Consider the following 18,903-nt stretch of genomic DNA (forward strand, 5'->3'; position numbering starts at 1 on the left):
TTTAAAGCATGTGGGGACAACAGCCTGGCTCAGAGAAATGTTAAAGATGTCCGTGAAGACATCTTTGAGCTCTCCTGCACAATCCTTTAGCACCCGACCAGGTATATTGTCTGGACCAGCGGCTTTTCGGGTGTTGATCTTAGAGAAGGATCTCATCACGCTGGCATGAGAGACACCATCTACTGCTTCCTCTCATGCCGCTTGTGGCGCCTTCTCAACGATTGTATTACAACAGTCGAGGTCGATGAGGTAATAGGCCGGCGGAGTAATCCCAATGCCCAAAGCTCGTCAGCGTCCACAGAGAACTCATAAAAAGTTCTGTTCTGTATCTCTAACAGAAACATCCGATTATATGTGCGCCTTGAAATAGACAAACGACGAACACTCACTCTCACTTAAAGGGATAGTTCACTTTAAAATTAAAATTCTGTCATCATTTACTCACCCTCAAGTTGTTTCAAACCTGTATTAATTTATTTCTTCTGCTGAACACAAAGAAAGATATTTTGAAGAATGTCAGTAACCAAACAGTAGTCTGTACCCATTGACTTCCATAGTATTTTTTTTTCCTACTATGGAAGTCAATGGGTGTGTTATTGTTATATTATTAATTTACTACAAGTATGCTGCTAGTTCAGGCACACATTTATTTTCCTGTTGGTTCTTTACAATGTTAATCAAATTTATACTACAGGGCCGTTGAATGCTTGAATCTGATTGGTTGACGAACGTTCTGAGGTGTGCAATTATTTTCAGGGAACCGCACGGCTAAAGTAGTTCCGGCAGGTCTTGACCTCATTACAGTTCCAAATCACTTCGCGTAGTCAACTGTAATAACGGACAATATGATACAATTCATAACAAGAAAAAGCTGCAGCCCCATGCGCTTGATCTGCAATTTTCAATGTCTAACTTCACAATCAATGAAAACATGCAGTTTAATTTTAATAAATAAAGTAAACAGTCCTATTCATAATCAATAGAAAATTAAACTGAATATTTAAATAAATTGATAGTCCTGTTGCACGGGTTTTCGTAATTATTGAAGATAATATAACAAATAAATAAAATTGATAGGCCTATACTTGTTAAAAGGGCTTTGTGTTTCATTTATTAGTCTAGTCTACTGTCACTAATAGAAAAAAAGAATGAACGAATTAATTCAAACGAATTGAATTAATAAATAAATAATAATATTGACGCACATGCTTCTCTCTAAGGCCGGTTATGAATGTAATTTGATACTTATGTTATGACTGATCATGCACGCGTTTTCAGCGCGTTCAGTCTGTGTTCACAGTGGTGTTCTGCTGCATTCACAGTCAGAGAATGTTTCTAGTCGTTAAGTGTGTCCAGCATTACTCTGCTATCAGCGGCTCAAACCTCCGTTACTAACTCTAAAATGACGTTTTGGAATTAGCAACGGAGCATGGGTTTAGATGCGCAAGGAATTAGTCCTACATACAAGAGCGTTTTAATGACAAAAACTTTACAAACGTCTTGAAATACATAATCTGAACAATATTTCGAGGTGTGGTAACTGTACTATAAGCGGAATAATTGACTCCAGGCCGTTGAATTATTATAAAAATAATGCACACCCGAGGTGTAACGGCCACTCCGCTTCGCGTCGTGACCGCATTACCACCTCGGGTGTGCATTATTTTTATAATAATTCAACGGCCTGTCGTCAATTATTCCTTACATAATTTTCATAAATTTTGTATGGGTCATTACTTGGTACTTTTAAAGCAAAGTATTTATAGTCACACACACAACAAAAAAAGATTCAGATAATCGATAATCGCTTTAGCATCGAATCGCAGCCCTCTGAATCGTAATCGAATCGTGAGGTGCCTAGAGATTCCCACCCCTACGTTTTATCTGTATAGAGGTAAAGGGAAGGAGGCCTTCACAGGGGAGAGACTAGGTGACTGCGTTGTCGTCATGTCCTGGCGCTGGTCCTTCATCAGATCCGGATACGGCCTGGATCCGGCGGACAGCGGTAAACCTCGGGATAAACAGAGAGACTAATATTAGCGTAGACAGCGTATATTCTTATGATATACCAAGTACATCAGGATTTATGGGAAGTGTTCCCGGTCCCGGCTGATCTAAACTATGCAGCCTAACATTGAGTTATATAAGTCTATAATGTGTATTCTAGGCCAAAGAGATGTGTTTTTAGTCTAGATTTGAACTGACATGGTGTGTCTGCTTCCCGGAAAATGTTAGGAAGATTGTTCCAAAGTTTTGCTGCTAAATAGGAAATGGATCTACTGCCGGCAGTCAATTTTGATATTCTAGGTATTACCAACTGGCTGGAATTTTTAGATCGCAATAGACGTGAAAGACTATAGTGCGTTAAGAGCTCGTTCAAGTACTGGGGAGCTAAACCATTTAGTGCTTTGTAAGTAATCAGCAATATTTTAAAATGTATACGTTGTTTAATAGGGACCCAATGCAGTGTTGACAGAACCGGGCTAATATTGTCATACTTCCTAGTTTTGGTAAGAACTCTAGCTGCTGCATTTTGGACAAGCTGTAGTTTGTTTATTAAGTGTGTCGTGCACAGGGGTGTAACAATACATTGATATGGATTGATGCATCGATCAAACGTCTAATGATACGATGCATCGATGCCACATAAAATATCGATATACGGTACCTTTATTTTGACACTCTCCACATCCTCACGTAACTTTTCTCAGCTGAAATAGACGCCTGACAAGATTGACTGAACCCTGTCACAAAAGCTGGTATTTTCCACTGTCAAGGCATCGCGAGTTCATGTTTTACAGCAGAAACGACAAGACCCGAAAAGTCTGTTTTAGCGAATCAGTGCGCAGTATTCAGGTCAGGTGACAAGGCTTCTTGCCACTTTGAAAAGACACGCTAGCTGAGCGTCAAAGCTGACTAAAAGTGATTGAGGATGGATTTCAATAAACTTGATGAACCCGTGATATCTTCTTCGGGAGTAAAAGGAAAATAAAACCTGAAACTTTTTTACGGAATCTTGCTAAAACAGAACGTGAGGGAAAAGCTCACTGTATTGAGTGTACATTAATCGCAACAACAAAGTTTGACAGGCGTCTATGTCAGCTGAGGCCTGAGGAGATTAACGTTACAAAGATTAACCAAGTGTTTTATTATGTGTCATAGCAATTACTTGGCTTTGTTTAACTCTGAAACATGAAATGTGGAGTTATCTGCTTTTGCCACAAAAAACAAACAAAAAATATAAAAAATACTTTCAATTAACTTTAATTGTATAAGTTACCTGTATTTTTTAAAAAGTTATTATTACTTAATCAAAACAACCCAGCTGCATTTGAGTGATATTCAAATGCACAATAATAAAAAAATTAAAAAACATGATATATGAAAATGAACAAGAACGGAGTTATCTGTTTTTGCAATTGAACTCTTCTGTTATAGAGTTCATTTGCAAAAACAGATAGGCCTAACTCCGTTCTTGTTCATTTTCATATAACGTTATCTTGTAAATGTATGGAAGTAAAATAATACCAAATGTTTTTGAAATAAAAAAGCCTGTTGAATTGCGCTACTTGAAAAAAAATATGCATTGCATTAACCATGCTTGCATTTTAATGCATTGTATTTTTATGGGCTGAAATTCAACATGGTTTTATATTTAAGCTGTGAATATTTAAATTCAAAACATTTCAAACACATTTTCATTAATACAAATTAAATAATTCATATTCACCTGACATATTTCACTTCCAAAATATTCAAACTGTTTAAAAATACAACCTATAATATTCAACAGGCAATTTTCTGTCCACTTTATTTCGCTTTACAAATTCGCTTCCACAAATTCAGTGGTTCAAATTCGACAGTAAATTCAACATTGATATCCAGAAACTGCAGGAAAAGCAGTAGATTACCGAGCATAATCTCCATCTGCTGTTAGTCGACCTCACCAGCAGGGGGTGCAAGCGCGTGGTGTTGACGAAGACCAGAGCAACAGTTACAGCAAGCCATTCATTCATAAAAACTGATTTATAGAAATGTAAGTGTATTTGTGATTATTATGAGGGCTGTTTTATGTTTAATTCAGTGTCTTCACGCTCCCTGTGTAGCCTACATGCATCTTTGGCTGCGTTTACACTTGGCATTAACATGCGATCACCATGATCCGATCAAGCACATCGGATCATTAGCCAATCAGGACACGGTGCGTTTACATTTGTTCATATTAAGTAGCCTCGGTATCTGGATAATCAATCGGATTTCTGTTTTTGCATAATATTTAAATTAGGTCTGTAGCACGAGACCAAATTAAGAGTAGTATCGAGTATTTGTATCGATGATACAAATGAATCAATGTCCCAATTGCTTTCACTCACTCACTTTACTTTCCTGTGCAATCTCCAGTCTTAGATCAAATTAAGTTTTTTGAACGAAGGAATACTTCCAGAGTTCATCATTCAAAAATGGTTGATTGTGTTAAACTGTCACATCCTCGATCATCGGGGTTTAATGTTCTTACGTCATGCTGAAACAATAAAAACATTCAACATTTAAAACATAAAAAAATAAAAAGTTTATTCCCATTATTCTTCTGGCAAAGCAGCACACGCTCTTCTGATCACATCTGTGATTGTACAGGCGATCGCCTCGTTCAGATAATATTGCACAATTAAAATGTAAAATGACATACAAATAGTATCATGTAGGCTAAGTCTAAATAAACTGTTTTAAATATTAACGTTTATTGTGGTTCAAATAAGTTTAATTTGTCTAAACTGCGTCTGCGTATTTTCTGACAGCCACGTGGGGAGACTGGGCGGGAATTTATATGACGTCCACCTGTGAATGCAGACACGATGGCTGGATTGCGTTTACATTACACTGAGATCCGATCACAATGCGTCCTCGACTACCTCCGAAACTGGACACGCTGATCGGATAACATTCCGATCAGAAACGCGTTTACAATTGTCTTTTCAATGTGTATGTGGACAAAATCCGGATACAGGTCGCATGTTAATGCCAAGTGTAAACGCAGCCTTTCTCTACGTGAACGAGATTATAATGTTATTCCCCCGATGCTGATGTACATATCTAATATCTACGACCCCCCCCCCCAAAAAAAAAACAAAAAAAACAACAAAAAAAACACACATAACGGAGATTCAATCACATATTTATTAACAGTCATAGCCTGTCTGAACTTTTTTTTTTTTACTTAATGTTTGAAACAGCTGGTAATCAACTTTAGTGCCACTATGCATAGCCAATCACAACATTAGGCTACATGAAAAAAAACTGAATCGGAACAGCAAGGCACAAACAATAACGTTACAACTTAAACAGCAGCCAGGAGTAAGGCATATAGCAGCCTAATTCATTTTTTTATATTGTTTGCTAGAAACACCAATCTATCGACTTGATCTGGATCAAGTGCGGCTCTCTTTTTATTCACGATGTTCCCCGCGGTGGAGAACACGCGTTCGGAGCGCACAGACGTGCCTGGCACACACAGGTATTTGCGCGTCAATGTTGAGAGAAGTGGGTATTTGTTGCAGCCTGTGTCTCTCCACCAATGCAGCGTGTTGCTGTCTGCGGGGAGAGGAGGTTCAGTCATGTAGTTTTTAAGCTCCTGGATACCATTAGTGTTGTGTGTGGGCGAGTCGATCGATTTATACATGTCCCCAAACAAGCTTCCCATGGCACCTAAGGCCGGAGCCACGTCTTCCCTCTTTTGCGCACAATCGCCGTCGATCTCACTCTCAGCTTCCTTCAGCTCCTGAGATAAGCTTTCAATTACGAGGTGTTTCTGCCCAGGCGAAAGGTGAACCAAGCGGCTGAACCGGGGGTCCAGAAGGGCCGCTTTATTGAGAAGCATCCATTCGTTGCTGTTTTCACTGTAGCGCGGTTTGAAATTGTCGACCATCCTCGCTAAGAATGGAAATAAAATGAATGAATCAATTATTATTATTATTATTTATCAATTATACCTTTAAACATAACAGTATCTGAAACTAATTGTTTTATTTTTAGCTCGTGTTATTAACTGTCAATTTTCTATTTATTCCCCCGAAAAAAACTAATTTAACGAAATTATAATTTCGACATTAATGGAATTAGGCCGTTAATGTTAAGAATTAGCCTGTGCTAAAAAGGAATAGAACGAAAATGACAAGCCTACCTTTCATTTCTTTGATAGCTGCTCTCTGTGTTGCGTTAGGAGTGGTCAGCTGAGAGAGCATAACATGTTGCAGAGGGAGGACGGCGGATGCTGTAGGGTAGGCATCGGTGGAGAGGGCCTGAGTTGGAATTTTGAATGGTTTCAGTGTGTCTTTTAGTTGTTCAACCACAGACCACTCCGAAGTGCTGAGTTCCAAGTGAGACATTTTCTTTTCAAAAATGACCGCGGCCACGGCTGCTTGCTGTTCGGAGGCATGGCAGATCATGTCATATGTCGTGTTCCATCTCGTGACGCAGTCATTTATCAGTCTCTCCTTTTTTAGTCCGAGAAGCTCCTGCTTTGCCTCTAATAGGCAGCAGTCACCAGGAGACTTTCCAAAATGAGCTGTCGTCTGTTCCCTCAGACGGTCTTCGTTTCGGAGTCACCTCCTGGGCCTTCCCGGTCAGAAGTGACCGGACACCTAAAAATTAAATTTCCTCCATCCCAGTAAAACCAATGCAATTTATTTTTGTTCTATAATATTTTTTCTTTTTAATTTTGTATTTTGAGAGAATTTGATTGAATTTATTAATATTTATGCAATATTTATGGTCTATTTTTGCCATTGAAAATAATACAAACATTTTTAATTTTTTTTTTTTTTTTTTTTAATGCAATATTTTAGTTTAATATAGAGTCTAGGCCTTCAAAAAAAAATGGTTGAAGCAGATTAGCGCCATCTGGTGAGAGTATGGAGAGAACCGTAGAACCATGTTGTAACCACTAGATGGCATAAACAGCACTCTATGGAGAGGCATGTGACTTCCCCAGCTGTTTAATGGACACATTTACTTTTTTTTTTTTTGTGGATTTGAATATATATTTAAACAATCTCAAAAACTATTTCTTATCAAGTTTTATATATATATATATTTTTAGAAATAGTGATTTAAAGTGTTAGTTTTTGCATTATGATTAGTCAAACCTAAACATTGTGTTAGAAAGCCTAGAAAAATTATCCTAGAGTGGAAATCACACAATCCACCTAATATTTCATCATGGCTTAGTGATATAATGATGTTTAATATAAATATAAATATATATATTTTTTAATATATATATATATATAAAAAAAAAAATTATGATTTTTTTTTTTATTTTTTTTTTTATTTAAAAAAAAAAAAAAAAATTCTCTAGATGTTTTAGAGTGTCACCCCTTTAATGCTGTGTACTTAAAAAAAAAAAAAAAAAAATTTTTGGGTGAATTTTTGTGTTTTTGTCAATTTCCCATTCATTTCCTATGGGGTTCATTTTTGACCAAAGACCACAAGTGTGACTATTTTTTTTATGACCACTTAGCATGCTCGGATCATGACCTCAAGTTTTTTGTGTGTTCACATACATAATGCCATAAAAGTCACCAAGTTTCGTAACATTCCGATGAAGCTGTGATTTTTTAAAATTCAAAACATATTTTTTGTAATCTGAATTTATTGGTGTGTATGTGTATAAAAGTGTGTTTGTATGTGTGTGTGTGTGGGTGGGTGTGTCTGTTTTGCACTCTTGATGTTGTAGAGCCACACTCTTGATTGTGTCCGATTTGTAGATTGTACACACAAAAATGCAGAGAATTTTAAAATTTTTGTAAATTTCCCATTTATTTCCTATGGGTCGGTCATTTTTGACCGAAGACCACAAGTGTGACTATTTTTTTCACGACCACTTAACATGCTCGGATCATGACCTCAATTTTTTTTTGTATTCACATACCTAATGCCATAAAAGTCACCAAGTTTCATAACATTCAGATGAAGCTGTGATTTGTAAAAATTCAAAACAGAAAATATTTCGGTCAGAAACGACCGAGGACCGTCTGAGGGTTATGGCGAGAAAGGGCAGTATCAATAGCCTTCACGTCTAGTCCTTTGCGCACGGCTAGGTTTAGAGTGTGCGCCAAGCAAGGTACATGTATGAGGGCTAAATCGCGTATGGCTTTCACATAATTCTGCGCATTGTCTGTGGTGACCGCTATTACTGCTTCACGGGATATATCCCAGTCGTCCAGGGTGTTGCTGATGCTCTCTGCGACATGGGCAGCTGTGTGACTTCCCCTTAGCTCTTTCGTACAAAGAACGAAATTCTCGAGGTCCCATGTGTCTGAAATGAAATGAGCTGTGATTGTCACGTAAGCATGTGTGGCCAGTGATGTCCACCCGTCTGTAGTTAGAGCGAGTTTCTTCCCTGCAGTCCTGCAGTAAGGTCTTAATGTTTTCTCGTGTGGTGTCATACAACTTTACTATGCGGGCTGACATAGTGGTGCGACATGGAATTGTGTATCGTGGCTCCAGTTCCATTATGAGGTCCTGAAACCCATCTCCCGAAATTATACTTATAGGTCTCATATCCCTGCAAATAAACCTTGCCATCTTATCGGTGATGGCCTTTACCCGTGCATCTGGCAAGGTGCCGACCGGTTGTGCAGGAAAGTATGCAGTCATGCGATGTTGGACGACTGGCGATGCTCTGGCCGTCTGCTGTGTCTCTGACGCCGCTGCCTCATTTGGATGGTAACTCGACAGGTGAGCGCGAAGATTGGATGTCGAGGATGCATATGTAAACCGTTTTTTGCAAATTCGGCAAACTACCTTATCTTTAACGGTTATTTTACCATCTACGGCGTAGAACCCAAAATGTTTCCAGACACTACTTTTTAGGTGAGTTGGGGTCGTAATTGTCCGCTCATGTGCGTTCTCTTCTATTTTCAAAACAGGGTGGCTAATGTAATTCATAGAATGTATTGGCTTGGCTATTATTCGCGCTTGATTTGGCATGGGCCTATGCTACAATACGTTTAGAGCGCCCTCTACTGGATGAGATGTCAAACAATAAAATAAAATAAACGCGCTACATGGCACTTTAAAAAACGGATAGTTTATTTATAGTTCGAATACGGATATTTCACGTCATGTTCGAATGCATATTCGAATATCGAATAAAAAGTGACAGCCCTAATTTGTTTAGTTGCCTTAACTTTATATTGCGGTGATGTGCTGCAGTAGGCTACTGGGTTTCCCTTAATAATTTAGGATTGCTGGACATATATAAATGCTTAGCTTAATGGACTAATACAGTGATATAAAAGACCAAACTCGCATCTTATTGAGAAAGCTGTACTGTATGGCTACAGGCAAGCAGATGACTCAGAATATATACTTAACGCGCAAAGTTTCACGCTACTATTACAGCCCTAATTATTGGAGAAAAAATGATTATGGTAGTTAATGGGAAGCGACATCTGCTTGGTTACAGACATTCTTCCAAACATCTTTGTGTTTAGCATAACATAGAAAGGTATACAGGTTTGAAACATGAGGTTGAGTAAATGATGACAATTTTCATTTTCGGCTGAAAGTCAAAATCACTATCCCTTAAACACATTGTTTGTCTCATTTTTTTTATCCACCACCACCAGCTCCCTGGAGCGTGTTTCAGGTGTTCTGCCATTGCTGCATCAATTTCGGAGTCTGTAGCATTTGGGCTCCACCTCTTCACAGCATCTAAGGGAAGAGAATATATTTATTTTTAAAATAAATAAAATAAAAAATTTGAGGTAAATTACATGCACTCATTTTTAAAATATTTGTATGGTCTACAGCTAAAAAAAAAACTAAAAAACATGGAACAAGATTAATGAATCATGAATGAAACATTAGAAAAAGGTGAGAAAGACCCTTAACTAGGTGTAGTGAACAGGACATTTCTGATAAAGATAGGTGGGCTGTGATGTCCCCTGAATAGATAAAGGGTACCAATAACATTTTTATTGGTATTCAGAGGACATGTTTAGCAATTCTAAAATTACAAAATATTTTTAAAGCAGTTACTGAAACCATACATGATCAAATCCAGCTAAACATTTCATTCTTTCAGATAATTTACTTTCTGAAAGAAACTCTCAAAAGGCTACATTAATAAGTTACAGTAATAAATTTGACTGTATGATTAAACATACCTTATACTATGGTATACCGTTGTATAAGTTCAAAGTAACTTTTAGCCTACTAACGTTAGCTAATTTTAGCCAAACTCAGTAAATTTCAGTTGGCAATGTGGGTATCATTTATTTCGGTTCATTTATGTTAAACAAGTAAAACTCAAGCACGTAAATCTAATAATACAAAATGTACTTACCCAACAGTAGATTTTTAATATGATCGATACAACTCCCTCCTCAATTCCTCCTCTCCTCGTGGTTGTTCAATGTTCCGGAGTCTATGGGGAGAACACGTTAACATCTCACAAGATAATCTATCCTATCGCGGGATTTTGTAACATCGCAAGATCTTTTTTTACTACATCTTGGCAGCACAGTTTTGGCAATTACATCCAACTCAGACATAAATGGTGACCGGATATATTTCTGTTTTACATGTATATGCATACATTCCATAAAAAAAGAACAAAGAATACACCAGGTACAACAGGTTGAAATAATGACTAAATGCAGTGACTTTGCAATCACTTAACCACACTGGGCACTTTGTAATTATAATTATTCAAACAAGATAAAGTAAATATATTTACTTTGTATACAAATCCTGTATTTCATAGAGATAATTCTTTTAAAGTTTTTTTTCTGTCTCGCTTGACTAGATGTGTAAAAGACGTCAGTGGACGTCTATTCACAGCCTTGCCTAGACGTGTAAAGGACGTCAGTGGACGTCTTCACAACCTCTTAAAAACTACTTGGACAATTAAATTAATTATTGCAGTATTAACCATGCAAGGATTAAGGACAGGTTTTGCATATTTCACAAGGATTTCATAGAGGGTCATGATGGACTATAAATGCATGTGTAAAAGACGTGGCCAGGTGACGTCCTCTCACAACCGATACACAACACGGTATATATTGAACTACACGTGGCTAAAAGTCAAAATAACAATTATACATGCAACCCCAGAGAACTGTAGACATGTACAAATGTATCTGAAGGCATTTTTAGGAAATGTTCTGTGATACATATTTTTACAGATTTATGCCGTCCTACCGCGACTATTTTTGGCCAGGGACACGACGTTGCCGTCGGACCAATGTTTGCTGGGGACGCGCTACCACAGCTCATGATGCACAAGGGAACGTCTGCCAATTCCACTAACTGCGTTAAAACGTATAATTTGTTTTCATTAAAATTACTTTTAATATTTCAAAAAAAAAATTCAAATTCCAAAGCTCGTAGAAGGTTCCTGTAAGACTGACATACAACTACAATTTTGACAATACTTCCCTTCATGTATGTAGCCTGTATTCTGCACAAAAATGCTGTAATTCACCCAAAGGGTTTTTCATGTTCAAAATGGTTGTAGTATGTTCCTAGTGACTAGACTGGCTTACTATTGGTGAAATTGTCCCAATACCTCCCTTAATGTAGCCTATTTACAGTAAACAATATTTTTTTTAAATAAAAAAAAATACTGTAATTCCCCAAAAGGGTTTTTGGTGACTTACTACAGGTGAATAATGGAACATCTCACCTGACTATCACTAGGAAGGTACTAAAACTTTTCAACATGAATAGAAAACAATTTACAGTAATTAAAAAAAAAATACGGTTCAATCAAGATATTGGCTGGACATACAGTAGGCTAAGTCAGTCTGCCCACTAGGCATTTACTATAACACTGGAAGTATCATAATTGTAAATACAAAATTGAGGTTTTGTATTAACAGCTATGTCTCTATTGTACAAAATGCTGCACATTCATGTGAGTCTGGATTTTGCACACACAAGTTGTATTGTATTAGTTTAGTAGCGACGCACATTTGTGTATTTGTCAAATAGATAGATAGTTGTGCACACATTAATAATTAGCACCAGGCCTATTCATTTGTAGTTGTTTGTGTCTGGTTGGGTTGTGAAATGCTTAAAAACAGCGAAAAGAAAGTCTCAAAATCCAAATGAATCAAATGAGATCAACTCAGAAAAGACGTCAATGAATGCACGCGTGTCATCTGATCCACACATGCACATCTTTGTTGCATGTGCAAATTATGATACACTAATACAAAAGAAAACATTTGTATTCACAAAAATGTCTCTATTTGTACAAATTACGACACATTCATAAATGTGAAAGTTGAAAGGCATGGATAAAACATCTCTGCAACATGTATCAAGTTCATTGATAATTGTGCTTGCACGTGTTAACCATTTTGATACTATATTCATCCCATACGTTCTTGCGTAGTAGAGCACGTTAAAAAAACAACGCTTTAAATCTCTTGACAAACTAAAAGATGTAAATGACATTTGTATGTATTTTAAATAAAATATATAGATTATATTGAATGTCAGCTTGCTTATTTGGCTCAAGATAAGGATTTATTGAGTCCACATGTCATGCAAACAAGAAACTTTGCTTCTAACCACAGCTTGAGAGCTGTCGTTCCAACCACACAACTTTGCGATGCTCTTTGCGAATGTTCGTTAGAACTATGTTTTCGGTAAACACAGACTCGTTGAACTATGCTCATAACAACAGAACTTGCGACCATAGTTGGCTAACCATGCTTTTGGGAAACGCACCACTGATAGATATATAAAACTGTGCGCTCTCATTTCAGTGTTGTTAATGTTGTAATTATTTCAGCAGTTTCATTCAGTACATTCAGTTTAACAACATTAAGATACATTTTATTTAGCATTCATCGGAACTGTGCATAATATGCATTTTAGACACTTACATTATGTGTTTGCTCCGTCCGTGCAATAAATGTGCATCCTTGAATAAGCAGGGGTTTACTTCAACTGCTCAGGTAATGTCAATGGTATGACCAATTTCCGTAAAACTTCAGTAATTTATCCTATAGAAAATAATGGCAATGAAAGTGTATTATTTCAACACAGCAGGGGTGACCACGGCGTGGCTTGAGCGGTTTGACTCAGGACTATTGCTGTGTCGATAGAGAGCTGTCATCTGCTCATATGAATAGCAGTGGCCGTCCTGAGGAGAGCACACAAATGTCAATGAGAGCTATGGACGGAGCGCAATGCAATCCAGTGAAAGGCGGTAAAGAGTGCAGCGCTACACATAGTATCTGTGAAGGAGAGCTGTGAGGGTGCGAATGACGGCGCACAACATCTCCATTAATTGTAGTAATTTAACAATAAAACATGTAGTAATTTAAAGGGCACCTATTATGACATTTAAAATGTTCCTAATGTTGTTTAGGGAGTCCCCAACAACAGTTTTACTTGCATGCAATGTCAAAAAACACTTTTGTTTTCGTATAATATGCATTTATTTTTACCTGATTTGCTCACCGACTCCCAAATGATTCGTTCAACGACTCGTTTTTCCAAACCCCTCCTTTGCGCGACGCTAATCTGCGGTGATTGGTCAGATGACCCAGCAGTGTTTACAGAGATAATACTTATTATTATAACATGATTTAATTGATAAAAGCATCATTGTACTCCGTGTTAAACAATGATTAGTCTGCTTTGTAGTTTGTAGTAAAAAAACTAAAAATAAGATAAAGAATTTAATGTTATGTTAGCGAGCATAGCCCAGAGTTCATATTGTAAAAGCACAATCAGTCTTTGTTTGCATTAGCCCGATGCATAAACATAAAATTTTTACAAAAAAAAAAATGCAGTTACGTTACTACGAGGTATTACTCTATTCTTTAAGACAACTCGGAAAACAACGACAAACACTTCACATATCTCAATACAATTGTCATTGAAGACCTAGAAGCTAAACGGTGCTTACACAACAAACAAAAATAATTATTAAGCATGCTACATAAAACATAAAAGCAACAATTATTAATAGGTATATTAGGCTTAAAGGTAGTGATACGGAGGAGGAAGCTGATGCAAATACACTTGGAACTGAACCTTCCTTCAATATCAGCGGCTCGCGAATCCAAGTTTGATTGCATTTAAGTTGGTAAAGCAATCGTCTTCAAAATGGCGCGAACAAAGCACAAGGCTCGGACTATACTTCTGTGGTATAGTTGTATATATGAATTGTAGCCACTTAATCTTCAAATGCTCCTCCTTGGGCAGATGAAAAAAGTTGGCTTTTGAGTCGCACTTCAGAACACAGCGTCTCGTCGCCATGATATTTTCCCTGGCCTTGGAGCGCAATAAGTGGGCGTATCGTATTCAAATAACTTGACAAGTTGACGTCATCTAGTCAGAGAAAAAGCTTCGGTCTTCTAACGATTCATAAAAATGACTCCGAGTCGACTCTTACTTTTGAAAGACAATAACTTTATATACGGTGCACTTTCATATTTCAAACTTTGCAGGATGTTTTTGTTCACTTAGATCTATGTTACACACTACATGAAAGGTAAAATTCAAAATTCCATAATAGGTGCCCTTTAATGTTTATATATTTTAAAGCACTGAATTGCTATCGAATCGCGATTAATTAGATTCTTAGCATTTTAAATTGATTATTGATTGAAATCAACAATTTATGATTAAAAAAATAAGTTTCAAGATTGATGCACATGTATCATAAATATTTTTTATCGAGAAAACAAGAGAATCATTATACCTCTAGTCAAGATGAATTGACAAGTTTGCTTAGGCCCAATCCCAATTCTAATTCGTATCCCTTCGCCTACGCTTACCAATTCCCCTTGCCCCTTGAAACGGGGGGGGGGGTGTCTGAAAAATCTTTGTTTATAGGCCTAGTCCTTCTAAGGGGTAAGGGGTAGAATTGGGATTGGGCCTTATTGTGGCTTTCATAATCTTTGGTTTTCAGCTGAGATAATTAATGTGCTCACCCACTGTACCAGACACTTCTGCTTTTTACAAAACAGTTTAGCCTAATTCTAATATTTAGCTGCTTAAATGTACTTAGCATGTGGTAAGCTTTTGCTAAAATGCATTGTCATTATTTTAAAGGAGATGTGCTCATTTGATTGAACCAAGTTCTCATTACAATCCAGATATCAGGTTTTTTTATTTTATTCTTGTGTTTTCTATTGAGTACAAGTGCTTGAATGGTTTCATGTAATGACATGGGAATTTGATGGGTTTTTGTTGTTTATGTTGTAGGTGATCTCAGATTTTGATATGACTCTTACCAGATTTGCCTACAATGGTAAACGCTGTCCTACCTGCCATAGTGAGTACAACAATCACTAATATTTCTTTTAGTGTTGCTGAGTTAGTTGTCTATGGTTCCAGATTTACTAAACAGGGCAAATTAGCACAAAAGGCACAAAAACAAAAAAGCGCCGATGGGAGTGGAATGTTCTGCGTGTGATCTACTGACTACACTAGTACACGCAAATTAAAGGACACAGACGCAGTCGGATCATTTCCATAGTGACCAACACAATCTAACAAGCAAACAGCGCAAATTAGCATCTGGTTTAAGACATGTTTTTTTCTGGCCCTAACAGTCAACTAGTCAGTTAGTGAGTTTGAGTAGTTTTAGAATTGTTTTCTTATTTATTGTTGACACTACAGCATGCTACTGTAGATGTTATAGCTATTAGACTGTTTGCTCACTAAAACACTCAGTGTAAAGTTGTCTCTTTAAATCCATAATTTTTAACCACGAGTGCTTCAGCCATACACATTCAGACAAATGTCTTTAGCCATAAGGTTTTACTCCTGTGTTTACTCTATGCTCCAACCAGCTGTTTGAAAAATGTGTAAAAATGTGAAACCATGCATCCTATTTTTTAAAATATGTACTTTTTAAACATCCCTATTACTAATGCACAATCTCAGAAAATGTACTTTGACATGCAACAATTTTTTTAGCTAAGCAAAATTATTGTTACGTGCATCTCTCAGTCGAGTTTTTCTCAATGTCTGGTCTGCTCTTTTATTTATTTATTATAATTTCAGTAAAATTTCTCATTTGATATTTTGTATAAATATGTCAAATCTAGCATTAATGTTAAAACTGTAAATTAACTATAGAAAATTAATGTGTTAAATCATTTCATGTTGCATGGACTGCTCTTCTTTTGTTTAAATGGATAACAAATTATCTGCTTTCAGATATATTGGAGGACAGTAAACTCATCAGTGAAGACTGCAAAGACAAGGTGAGGAAGCAGAAATTTTGAGCAAACATTGTTTTTGTGTGGCCTATAAATGGTTAAAAAGGAACACTTCAGTACACTACACTAGAGAAAGAAAAAATATATATATATTGTGTTATGAAATGAGATTGGAGTAAAAACATGAAGCCTAATGTTTGGCACATTTTGCTTTTCAAAGGCACAGCACGAGTGACTCAAGCGCATGCAGGGAACATTATTGAAGCGATCGAGCCGCTCCAAACTATGAAACATTATTGTTAGCACATTATAAACATCCAAGTTTGAGCAGATATCAACGAACACAGCATTTAACAGTAAACACTGGTCTAAACATTATGCATCATACATTTCACACTAGCCTACTTTTATATCATGCTGTGTTTTATTATCGAACATAAAAACACCCTTGTAGGCTATATTTATTTATCATTGAAAGGTTGCCTACCTGTCTATAGTTCATATTTCAACATGTTTCCATCAATTTCATAAATTTTAGTCTGGCACCAGTTCAACAATGTTGCACCAATTGTTTGCACCAATCCAAAGTTGATCCAATGTTTATGCACCAATAACATGCTAACTATTATAAATGGGAATAGGCCTACATATGTCTCACCTTAAAAATCTTATCTTCAAATCGCGTTCTTCTTCTGAGGTAAATCCAGTGTAAACTCACAGCGTGTCTTCCAAACTCGATGACAAGCAGAAAAAATATGAAGTTTCTCTTCTCTCTTCATGCTTTGTTTAGAGATGATGTTTACATGTCCGCGTGGACGATTTGCATGTCAATTGCTCTTGCGTGCGTGGTTGTGGTCACATTAGAGATAATTAGCACTCGTTTGAGAAACTGTACCTCTCGTTGCTTTAATACGGATTACTTAAAGGGCACCTATTATGACATTTAAAATGTTCCTAATGTTGTTGTGGGAGTCCCCAACAACAGTTTTACATGCATGCAATGACAAAAAACACTTTTGTTGTCGTATAATATGCATTTATTTTTACCTGATTTGCTCACCGACTCCCAAATGATTCGTTCAACGACTCGTTTTTCCAAACCCCTCCTTGCGCGACGCTATCTTGTTTACAGAGATAATACTTATTTTTAACACGGAGTACAATGATGCTTTTATCAATTAAATTTTGTTATAATAATGATTATAGTCCACTGCTTTATAGTTTGTAGTAAAAAACGAAAAATAAGATAAATAATTTAATGTTATGTTAGCGAGCATAGCCCAGAGTTCATATTGTAAAAGCACAATCAGTCTTTGTTTGCGTTAGCCCGATGCATAAACATAACGTTTTTACACAAAAAAAATGCAGTTACGTTACTACGAGGTATTACTCTAGGCTATTCTTTAGACAACTCCGAAAACAACGACAAACACTTCACATATCTCAATACAATTGCCATTGAAGACCTAGAAGCTAAACGGTGCTTACACAACAAACAAAATAATTATTAAGCATGCTACATAAAATATAAAAGCAAAAATTATTAATAACACTTACAGGTTGTGATACGGAGGAGGAAGCTGATGCAAATACACTTGGAACTGAACCTTCCTTCAATATCAGCCGGCTCGCGAATCCAAGTTTGATTGCATTTAAGTTGGTAAAGCAATCGTCTTCAAAATGGCGCGAACAAAGCACAAGGCTCGGTGCACTTTCATATTTCAAACTTTGCAGGATGTTTTTGTTCACTTAGATCTATGTTACACACCACATGAAAGGTACATTTCAAAATTCCATAATAGGTGCCCTTTAAACAGAAGAATATTTGTTTTCAATATGAATTACATAATTTAAAAACAAAGACTCCAAGCTTTGTAAAGACATAACTCTCATGTGTGGGTGGCAAGGATTCACTGAGTTACAGTTCATTTTTCTGTCGCATTTCAGTATGAACTTCCGTCTCTCACAGTGTAGCTATGATAAAAATGTATCAAATACTTGTTCTCCCCACTGTATATGTAAGATCAAAATCAACAGAGTATTTTGAGTCTCTTTTGCACTGATAAGAAAAAAGCGAGCTGGTATTGCCGGCGCGACCGCCGACCCCAGAGGGTTAAGCTGACAGTCGTCAAATTTGGAGAGAGTTTTACTGCGAGCCAATGTTGTTTTCGTCAACGATGACGATAACGCAATTATTTCGTTGACGCACCTTTTTTTTATGACGATAACGTTACGATGACTAGCTAAAAATGGCTCTAAGGTGACTAAAACATGACGAGACGTTTTTGAGTTTTCGTTGACGAGACGAGATGGAACGAAAATGATTATATGTCTGACGTTCACAATGCATGTCATTTCTGCCTATTTTGCTTGAAATCGGTCTGTTTTGAGCTAAAAAAAAGTATCAGCAATGCCGCATTCTAATCGTTGTTTTGGGTAACGTTACGCCCACCCGGCTGCCGCGCACCAGATTCCACACAACAACAACCAGTGTTGCCAGACGTACGATATTTATGGTATTTGTACGATAATTTTGACCTCTGTACGATGTACGATCAATAATGAAAAAAAATCCCATAATGTACGATAATTTCAGAATTGCCCACAAATTAGTTAAAATCTCCCAGAATCTAGATCGAGCGAGCAAGAGCGCGCATGTGTAGCGCGCGCACAGCAGAGAAAGGGAGCGAGAGACCTTGCGTGT

General features: G+C 36.9%; 1 protein-coding gene across 4 annotated transcripts in view; it reads left to right on the forward strand.

The window, feature by feature from the left end:
- The window catches only part of LOC306986612 (cytosolic 5'-nucleotidase 3-like), an 80,124-nt gene that overhangs the window by 18,486 nt on the left and 42,735 nt on the right, over positions 1-18,903 (forward strand). For 3 of the 4 annotated variants that reach the window (XM_079590020.1, XM_079590023.1, XM_079590021.1), the window contains 2 exons: positions 15,238-15,307; positions 16,198-16,244. In XM_079590020.1, coding sequence (XP_079446146.1) covers positions 15,238-15,307; positions 16,198-16,244 — 117 coding nt within the window. The remainder of the gene's footprint in view (positions 1-15,237; positions 15,308-16,197; positions 16,245-18,903) is intronic. The other variant, XM_079590022.1, reaches the window with a different exon arrangement.

This window comes from Phoxinus phoxinus, assembly GCF_949152265.1.
Source record: "Phoxinus phoxinus genome assembly, chromosome: 19".
NCBI classification, from domain to species: Eukaryota; Metazoa; Chordata; class Actinopteri; order Cypriniformes; family Leuciscidae; genus Phoxinus; species Phoxinus phoxinus.